Source organism: Emydura macquarii, unplaced genomic scaffold (assembly GCF_026122565.2).
Source record: "Emydura macquarii macquarii isolate MOO-44397 ecotype Brisbane River unplaced genomic scaffold, CSIRO-AGI_Emac_v2 contig_2422, whole genome shotgun sequence".
In the NCBI taxonomy this organism is placed as follows: domain Eukaryota; kingdom Metazoa; phylum Chordata; order Testudines; family Chelidae; genus Emydura; species Emydura macquarii.
In genome coordinates this window covers 1,179,076-1,189,923 of record NW_027132559.1, presented here as the reverse complement: position 1 = coordinate 1,189,923, position 10,848 = coordinate 1,179,076, and the positions used below count along the sequence as shown (strand labels likewise).

General features: G+C 43.3%; 1 protein-coding gene across 1 annotated transcript; it reads right to left on the bottom strand.

Moving 5' to 3' along the window:
• Positions 1 to 2,078: 2,078 nt before the first annotated feature.
• On the bottom strand, positions 2,079 to 5,717 carry CCR9 (C-C motif chemokine receptor 9). Its single transcript, XM_067561629.1, is given in 2 exon segments — positions 2,079 to 3,275; positions 5,700 to 5,717. Coding segments are annotated over 2 exon segments (1,215 nt in total).
• Between the last annotated feature and the right edge of the window lie 5,131 nt (positions 5,718 to 10,848).

The window sequence follows — 10,848 nt, the reverse complement described above, 5'->3', positions numbered from 1 at the left end:
ATCTTCCCTTTTTTAAAACCATGTTTTCCAAAGCATTCTCAAAACTTGTACTCTCAGAACTGCCTGTGCACGTCCATTTGCCTGCACATGTGCAACTCGGGTCATTGTATGTCTAACTGTCTTATTTGTGCACAAAAACGTAGGTTTTGTATATGCAGATTGGTTGGTGTGAAAATTTTGCTCAGAGTGGAGCCTGGCTGGGAACATGGTCCTTAATCCCAATCCTCTGTATGTCTGTTGCACTCGTCCTGGACCCACTGAAAGAGCTCCTTCCAAGGGTACTTACTGAAACTAAAATAGCCACCAATGGACATAGTCTAGTGCATGTTAGGGAGCAGGATGTGGACCACTTATGCCCAGACCTTGTCACTAGGGAGGATGGTCTTGTGTTTACTGCACACAATACTGAGACAGGCGCCTTGACCTGAATTCTGTTTCTGACTCTCCCACAGAGTTCTTGTGCAATTGAACTATTGAGAGCCTAAATTCAGTCATGTCTGAGGTGCTTTCAATATCCTTGAAAAGCAGATGCTATAAATGCGCAGGACATTAAAATAGCATAATGTGTGAGACAGCCCCATCTCCAGTGACCTGAGTGGGGAAATCTCTCTGAAATTTTCCTGAAACTTGGATCCCACTCTTTCCCTCTCTCTGCCTTACAGCCCTCAGGCTGGATACAATTTCTGAACCATTTTATTATGCTCAACACATGTATCAGTTTATAACCCATGGTTAATTCAGGCATCATTTTATTTGCTTAGTCCAGATTTATCAAAGCTATTCAAGTGGAAAGGAAAATCCCATATTGACAGAATATTACAAATGTGACCCCAAACAATTGTGCTGTAAAATGCAATGTTTATTGACGTATACAGAGCACAAGTGTCTAATATCACAGCATTACATGTTTTATGGCACAAACAGTGCATAGAGTTACACTTTAAAATGAGAGACCTAAAAAAAATATATAAATCAACCCAGGTCCACCTTTACAATAAAAAAAACTGACAAGATACTATCCTATTTCTATTATTCTGGCAATGTACCAGCTTTACAAGTGGAAGAAAATTAAATCTGCATAAACTGAAGTTACTTACAAATCAGAGATTGAATAACAAAAAATTCTGGGAGTCAAATTCTGTTCTCTTTTATACTGGTATAAATATAGAGTAGCTCTGGTGAAGTGAATAGTTATTCTGAATTTAAAATGATGGGTTTTTAATCCCCTCTCAATTATCGGTCTGCGTGCATTCAGTGTCGTACTATTTCTCTGCCTCTTTTCAACAGCTTCACTTTCTTACAGCCAAAAGTCAAAGACTTGATCTTTCCAAGTGCTGAGTGCTCCAGGGGGCAGTGCTGAGTGCCCTCAACTCCACTGGTTTCAGTGGGCATTAAGAATGCTCAGTGCTTTGCAGGATCAAGCCCTTTGTGAACAGGATAACGCACTCTGTTGAGCAGAATCTTTCTTTTTCTCTCATAGTGCACCAATCACTTACAGAGCCCTGGAATCAGTACCCCTTACTCAGGGCAGGCTCCCGTTAACTTCAACAGATGCTTGGCAGTGAAGGAAAATAATTGTCTGCTTGACCACAGTTACTCCATTTTAGTTTTCTTTTAGTGTTCTGCTTTCTGCTGAAGATCGCCCACCCCCTCCTCTTTTGCTCTTACAGTGCTTATTTTGTGCCAGGGTCAGAGAAAAGTTTCCTAGAAGAAGCAAGGAGATAGCCCCAACTGGTTTCTGCTAGTTATACAGCCTTGAGAGATAGACCAGGCAACTCTGATAGATAAGCTGAAATCTTCTGTTAATATGTTTTTTGTTATGCATACTTTTATAATTAGAAGAAGTAGAAAAGTGTAAGCCAATAGCAATGGTAGTAATAATTTTGAATGTACCTATAAGCATTAAGAATTTATGCATATGTAATTCCTTTGTCTATGTTTGTATAAATATGCAAAAGAGCATGCCTTCGGGGTCTCACACTGACCACTTGCTGGGAAGTGTCTGACCTCTGCAGAAATAAAGTTTGGAGACTGCACAACTACCTGCGTGGATCTTTTCGGTGCAGGATAAATGAACCTCAATTGGAATCTTTTTCCAACAGCAGCAGTTGGGTGTGAGTGAGGAATTGGGGTGAGTGCTCAAAGTAAGAGGGCCCCTGATTTTTTATTTTTTTTTTTAATCGCCCCAGCAATGCAGAGGACCCTTTTGAGCTCCCTTCTTGGCTGTTGTATATGGAAGAGCCCAGTTCTCGGCCCTTACCAGTGCAATGAGTCATGTCCACCAGAATTCTAAAGAGGGCTTTATGGAATCTTTCCCCAGCAAACACATAGAGGAAGGGGTTCAGGCAGTTGTGAAGGAAGGCGATGCTCTGAGTTATCTGGAATCCCATGTCAATGAGGTAAGAGGTTTGGCAGTCATACGTGACCATGGTGTAGGTGACGATGGTTTTGACCAGCAAAATGCTATCATAGGGCAACTGGGAGAGGAGGAAAGCTGTGAGGCTGATGATGATGATGATGATGATGATCTTTAATGATTTGTGCTTTTGGGATCGTTTGGCTTGAAGAATGGTATAGATTATAAAAATGTAACAAATAACTATGACCAGGAGAGGAAGGAGGAATCCTATTATGATTTTCAAAGACAGGACAGTAGATTTGATGATTTGGGTAACTTTGGCAGGTTATACCATTTTGCAAGTAAATATATCACGCGCTCGCTTAGATTCACTGTACACTATTTCTGGAATGCACAACGCTAGCACAATCAGCCAAACACCAAAGCAAAATAGTTTACTGCACAAAAGCCTTTTTCGTTTAGAGTTCTTTGCTTTCATTGCCTGGACAATTGTAATGTACCTGTCAAAACTAATGCACGTTAGAAACAACATACAGCTATAGAAGTTGATCTTATACATGCTATTGACAATTTTACACATGACATTCTTAAAGATCCAGCCATCTGAAGCTGCTTTTGCCCAGAAAGGGAGAGTGAAAAGGAGGAGCAGATCAGCAATGGCCAGGTGCAGCAGATATCTGTCAGTGATGCTCTTCATGTATCTGTATTTCCAGTAGACGAGGATGACTAAGGCATTATCCACTGTGTCCACGGAGAACGCAGTCCAAAAAAATGCTGGCAGGTAATTTTGAGCAAACTGCCGGATGTAACTGCTTCCACAGATGATCTCTGTGTGGTTAAACGAGTCGTTGTACGGAGGCAACACGGAACTAGAACCCATATAATAATCCAGGTTAGCCAAATCATTCTGGGTGGCCTGTAATGGAACATCAGGTTAGTTTTACGCTGACAAAATCATTACATAAGAAACAGCAAAAATGGGGTTTTGGGAGTTTTGTTTTGGTTTTTTTGTCAAATGACCTGGGCAAATTTTCCACCACTGGAAATGGGGAATTTCATACCCTCCATTGGCTGTCACTCAGAGTGTTGCCCAATAACCCAAATACATTTGAGTTCAGACAATGAAGAGCAAGGGCCACCTGTGAAACTGTGGAGTCTTTAGTATCTAAATTGTTGAAATGTGCCTATGCTCAAAGTCTAAACATTTCACCATCAGGAAACCACACAGAAGCAGAAACCCAATCTTACTCTGTCGCTGAGGGGGAACAGACCCAAATTTCCTTCTGGTGTAAATGAGTACAGCTCTACTGACTTCACCAGAGTTGTGTCCATTTACACCAGCAGCGGATTTGTCCCACAGAGGATTTAGAGGCATAATGCCATTAACACAACGAAGTAAATAAGGCTGGTGGCCCTTTATTACCATTGTGGAATTCTCAGCTAGGGCCTGTTCCAGCACCTGTGGAAGTCAATGGGAGCCTTTCCACTGATGTCAATGGGTATTGGCTCAGACCCTTGGTAATGAATGCCCTGAGCTGTGCTACTTCCTTAACTCACTGCCTGGAATCCAGATTCAGACATCTACCTTTCACCCACAAGAAATGTTTTCCCCTTCAATTTAGAATGACAGATTTCTGCCTGTCAAAAACAGTCCGACTGGGGCTTCCCCCAAGGATGTAGAGCCAGTATGTCTTCTCCCCACAGTCCCCCAGCATAGCTGGTGTGCCCGGGTGGGGAGGTGTAAGGAAGGGCTATAGCTGGCGTGCATTGCAGCCTGGCAATACAGATGATCCCATAGCCAGCCAGTGTAGCTTACAGCGGACAGAGATAGGCCCTGGGTAGAACTAGCCTCATAATCAGGCACCTCTATCAGACAACTTTGTGGCTTCCCTCTCTCTGCTGTGCCCAGAGGAAAGTGAGAACAACAAAGAACCACACCAATGGATTGCATGGAAAACAGACACAAGGCTAAAATTTCATGGCAGACGCCTCACACTTGTGACCTTCTTGCTGTATTAGAACTTTTACACAAAAGAGGAAACGCTGGGCCTGAGTCTCCTCTTGCTTAGTGTGTAAATATAGAATAACTGCACTGGAATCTGAGCCATTTTCTGACTTCACTGGGACTAGTGTTGCAGCAGTGGAGCTACTGCAGGTTTACACCAGTGTGACAGAGATCAGACTCTGGCCCAGTGGAGAGTGGAGTCATATCTGTGTAAAACAGGTTTGTCATCAGAATTGGGCCATCTTTCTTACATATTATGTACATAATCATTTAATATCTCTCTATATATAGATATAAATAAATGATAGTGCCCTTTTATTGCAACATTTCAAACCAGGGTGTCTAGAAGTCTTGCTAGAACAGGTTATTTCAGTGAGAACTTGAATCTTCTGGTGCTTGCCCATCTGTGGGGCAAAGGCATTATCCTGCAGTTAAATCATCAATACAGGAGTTGGGTATCTCAGGTTTATTCCCAGCTCTTGCTGTGTGTGTATTTAGGCAAATCAGTGAAGTTCTCTAGGCTTCTAATTCTCCAGGCAGCAACCTCAGCAGGAGGAAATTACAATAGCTGCCCATTTACGTCTGCTGCAGATCTGGCTCCCCAGCTATAAACTACAGGGGGGGATTTGATAGCAGCCTTTAACTACCTGAACTACCTGAAAGGGGGTTCCAGGGAGGATGGGGCTAGGCTGTTCTCGGTGGTGGCAGATGACAGAACAAGGAGCAATGGTCTCAAGTTGCAGTTCGGGAGGTCTAGGTTGGACATTAGGAAAAAGTTTTTCACTAGGAGGGTGGTGAAGCACTGGAATGGGTTACCTAGGGAGGTGGTGGAATCTCCATCTTTAGAGGTTTTTAAGATGAGGCTTGACAAAGCCCTGGCTGGGATTATTTAGCTGAGGTTAGTCCTGCTTTGAGCAGGGGGTTGGACTAGATGACCTCCTGAGGACCCTTCCAACTCTAATATACTATGATTCTATACAGAAAATAATACTTAGCTCACAAAGGTGTTTCATGGTAAAGTGCTTTAAGATCCTCAGTTGGAAGATACTATGGGAGTGCAAAGTACAGTTACATTCTCAGCTCAGAAGGCAAATTCATGTCCAGCTTCTTTTGGCTGAACCAGACTACAAATTTGCATGAGCACAGTTGTTTAGTATGGCTGGGGCATCCATGATTGAACAAACTTTTATTGCTAGCTGGGACAGGACAACACTGTTCTATAATATATTCAGGAGAATATGTTATATTTTAGGGAATGATGTTATAGTCTAGGCCAGAAACTGAAAGGGCGAGGAAGGGAGAGAGATTGCATGGCAGTAGTAGATTTATACTCACCATGCTCATAAATGCCATATGCGTCAGTGCTTTCTTCAGTCTTGAAAAAAACACTATGAACTTGAAAGGGAATAAGGTAGGTGAGTTAACATATAAAAACAGGATTTCAGAGAGCACTGAGATGAGTGAACAAACCCAGGAATGTTCATAGAACGCCTTCCTAAATGAGCCTATGGGCCAGGTCCTACTCGCCTTCCTCACACATTGTCACAAGTCAAGGGGGCTGTGTGGGTGAGTAAATTGAGCAGGATTTTACCCTGCAGTTATGAGTTATATTTGCAGATTCATTTTGATAACAGATAGCTTTCAAAAAATAAACCTCTTTAAATATGCTAGCTCATTATAATTTGCATTTAACAGCATACTGTCTACAGCTTTTCAATTGATCTGTGCAGATTAAACTGTATTAGTGGCTAGGATTACTTCTATTTCATTTTTTATAAGCTCTACAGTCCCTGGAATCATACTTTTTTAAGAAGACAATTAACTGAAACTACCGTGGCTATCCAAAAATCTCCTGAAAGTGAAAAAAATAAATCTCTCAAATTATGTGTAGCAATTAACAAGGAAATCCACCGGCCTTCACTACCAGCCTGTAGTTTTAAAAACACCTCCTTTTTCTGCAATGACTGGTTATCTGACATTTTTCATTCCCTCCGTGAAGTGTCTTTTTCTATCGGTCTCTATCTGGGATTAAATTTCAGTCATCAATAGCCAGGAACCATATAAAACTCAAGGGTGCATGGGAATGGGCCCAAGAAAACCTGTGGTAATGTGATTTCCACAAATGGAGCAATTCTACATTGAAACAGGGGTAAGCAAAGCTGGTGCAAATCATGGCTTTCCTTGCCTACAGCTGAGGTTTGCACCAGTGCAGCAATGCACCAATCACTGAATCCCAAACAGTGAGAAGACCTAATGTTTTCCCCTTAAATACTATTAGCCATCTCGGCAGGTGACCTTACACTCATTGGATCTGTACAACTAAATGTCTGGAGTTCAGTGGAAACAACTCAGGGCATTCAGAGTGTCACATGTTCCCGCATCTTTGAAAATAGGTCACACTAGAAACAGATATCACTGTGTAGCCAGAGCTGACATGCAAAACAGATGACGGCAACAGCAAAGTTATTAAGTGGTACTTTTTCCAAGGGAAAGTAACCAATGTTCTAGTGCTAGTTTCCCATGAAAATAAAGAAAAAAATTAAATGAGTTCCAGAGGGGTAACCGTGTTAGTCTGTTTTTAGCCAAACAGCGAGAGTTCTGTAGCACCTTAAAGACTAACACATTTATTTGGACATAAGCTTTCGTGCATCCGATGAAGTGGGTTTCTGCCCACGAAAGCTTATGCTCAAATAAATTGCAAAATGGAGTCTTTGCATGTATATCCTTCTCAATGTAGGACATGAGCTTTGACAAGATCAGGTTAAAAATAGATTAAAAAACCAAAAAGATTTAAAGTAATGAAAAAAGATGTGCTCTATTAATTTTTAAACAACAGATGCATGCAGAATTATGCTGTTCCCTGGAGTTCCATGCATTAAAATACATTCAATAGCTTGCTTTTTATGATTATATATTTGTTGTGGGGCATCTAGTTTGAATTTGTGGTCCCACACATAGGCGAGGCTCACATTGTACATTGTTTTCCTCTTTTTTTAAAAATACAAACAAGGAAAATAAATGCCTAAAACCATATTAATTCCACAATGCAGATGGGAATTTTACACTTGTAAAAGCAGGCAGATTGAAAATCCCCATCCCCACAGAAATCATAAACCAGTTAGATTACACCTAAATGTGTCATATAAAGATAGCATATGTGAATGCTGTGCTCTTTTACAATTTCTGTAAACCAATGGAACATACTCTGTTCTGAGATGACTCATTGTAAATCAAGATAATTCCACAGAAGTTGGTTGAGTTATCTAGATTTATGCTGGGGTAATTAAGAAGCAAAAATCACCTGTAACATGTTAGCTGCAAGGTTGCTTTCATGTTGGTTTTTTTATTATTGTAGCTTCATTTCAAATGTTTACAGACACTTTCGATATTGAAGAAGATATTGACTCATTCTCCTAAAGCAAACCCCAAGCCTGAGAGGTGACAAGTAGCAGGCTGACTGTTAAGTCAATCAGAGCCAAATAATTCATCATAATCAGTTTGATCCCCTTTTGGTCACTTTTCAGCAGTGATGCAGTTTGAAGGAAAAAACAAATAGTTAGATGACTGTGAATCAAACCATTGTGTGATTTGACCCTTTTCAACTACCATTTGTCATTATCAGAGTCAAAATTAAACAATGTGGTCTCCATCTGCTGCATTTTGTTTGTTCAAAATCTTCTAAGCAAGTGGGAATCTCCCCAGTGAGTTGTAACTGACAAAATTACTTTCTGAGGGCCAAGTTCTAACCTCAGTCACATGGGTGATGATTCGTAGTAACCCCTCTAAAAACGATTTACATCAGCGATAACAGTGGAGTCTTTTAGCTAGTGATTGTTTTGTATGCCTTACGTACCAACTTCCAAAATGTTACTGTAAATCTTTTTGAGATGCACAGAAGTAGCGTAGCTCAGGTGACTGCAGCAGCCTTGGGCACCCCAGAAATTACTTTTTAACAGTAAATATTTTAAAGTAAACAATAAAAAGTCATTATAAAAGGGTGAGTTAAACACTGAACTTACTGCTCCCCAAGAAAGGTGGTGGGTAACAGAGGTTCGTCACCAGTGCAGCAGCATGTGGAAAATAAAACAGCAAAATCTTAACCCTCATGGCAGGGAGAAGATAGGGGAGAACTGGGCATTTACCAATCACCATAGCTCCTTATTGAGTCAGTCTGTCAGTCACAGCGTTGGTGGCCCCAGGTGAACATGTGGCTCCTAGCACATTAGCAACTCCTGGAAAGAGGCTGGCATTCAATGCGGGTCTAGGAGGGTGTGTGGCTCCAGGACTCTGGGTTAGGTGAATCTATGGCTGCCTTTTATCTGTGGCTTGGATTGCCTGAGAAACAAGAAGAATCAACCCCTACCCTCACCCAGAGTTTCCAATAAGCCACAGCTTGATATTTTCTTCATGCTGCACAAATGAAGTTCTTTATCTTTTCTTTTATTTCCTTTGACATAAGTAGTTGGATCCCTGGATCCTGTGTAAATGTCTATCTGACTATTATCATGTGTCTGCCCACAGAGCAGCTAATGCAGGGTGAACCAGAAGTGCCCAGCGCTATGGCTGCACCTTGCTACAAAAGCCACTTTAACTGAAACTAAATTAGCTGTGACCAGCTGAGTCCAAGGACTTCTCCTTCCTAGTGCATCAGTGGGAACAACCAAACCCCAGGGCAGGGTGTGAATGAATGAGTTGCAACCATAGTCCTGACCTCTCCACATGGCAAGCTCAACTGGCATAGAGTGCATGAGAGCACATACTGCACCATCTAAGGGAGGCCCTGTTTTGTCCTTTCATGGGAGAACTACTGTACAGACTAAAGGCCAGGTGCGGAGGTGAGCAGCGTTAAAGTCTAGAAGGAGTCCAATGTCTTCCTTCTTCCAGCCCAATTGACATGTGTGTTACTGTTGTCATTGGTGTAGAACAAGGATGGTCATGGCTGGACTGGGATTCAGGTGATGTGGGTTCAAATCCTAACTCTGCTACAGATTTCCTGGGTGACCTTGAGCAAGTCGTGGAATCTCTCTGTGCCTTAGTTCCCCATCTGTAAAACAGGGATGACGATACTTCCTTTCTCCCAGCCGTTGTCTGTCTTGGCTATCCCAATTGCATGCTCTTTGGGATGGGGATGGTCTCTTACTGTGCGAATGTGCCCTGCCTAGTACAGCAGATTCTGATCATGGTTGGGGCATCAAGGCGCTATGGTAACACAAATATTAATAATAATGATTGCCACTGCCCTCCTTGAGGGGGTCTGCCAGGAGAGCAGAGCAGCTGTAAAACCCAGTTGGGGCTCTACAAGAGCCCACTGGTAGAGACTACACAAAAGAGGTGCTGAATCAGTGCATCACCCACAGGCTTACGCCCAGTCCTTTCCACTCTGGTGGCTGTGCCAGCTGACTCTGGATCCTCAGGTGGAGTGCCGATTGAGAGCAGCTTGCATCACCTTGTCCCTGTTCCAGGCAGACTTAGTGCCTCCAGTGTCTTGCTGCCCCATTCCGGCTGGCCAATCAAGCCCTGCCCTTGAAAGTAGCTCACTGAGCGTGTCTCTCACATGATGGTGTATCTCACATGAAAACAGGCCAGAAGGGAGGAGTTGTAGCAAGAAAAGCATCTCAGAATAGGGTGTCAAGAGATGTAACAATTATATAATTAGGTTCTTATCACTTCTTAGGGCAAATCAGCATGCAAATGACACCGATTTAGACTCCTTTATGCATTGCTATTTTAGTGAGTGGGTGAAAGCAGAGCGAAGGGAGTGTAGTTGAGTGTAAGGGAGCCTAACTTACACTACATCTTTCTTGCATATTCAAATGTGAATTTGGCTCTAAAACTTCTACCTATATATAATAATTCCTTGACATTCCAGTTGAAGCTTGTAGCAAGGCGCTGTGGCCTTCCTTGGAGCCTGGGCCCGATGGAGGATCGCTCTGCCCCCGTGGACAGAACAGGCCATGCAGGCCCAGCCACCCGGAAGCAGGGGGGTGGAGCCAGGGGAGAAAATACAAAAGGCGGGTCCAGCAGTTCAGTAAGGAGGAAGCTGCCACCGGAGGCAGACGTGCCTCCCCAGAGACTGTGGCCTACGCCTGAACAAGACCCTGCGGCTGTTTGGTGCCGCTGCCTCGCCGACCGGAGCCTCCCAAGCCTGCCCGAATTGCCATGCCTGAGCGACTGGAGGGGGGGGCCCAGATCCAAGCAACTGGTTAGGGCCGCGAGGCCTGAGTGACAGGGTAGGGCTGCGAGACCCTAGTAGCTGGGACCAGCTACCCGAGCCCACTGGGTGGGAGAAACTCCTGAGGCCAGCCCTGACTTGGAGGATCTACCAGCCATGGAGGACCCACCGGTGTGGACTGAACCTTGTGGACCGGAGGAACTCCTGGGGCCCTGCGACCTGGAAGAGCTACCTTCCACAGACGACCCGAAGGAATTTCCAGACCTGCCGCCAGTTGATGGTGAGGCACTCGCTGGAAGCCTGCTCACTGCC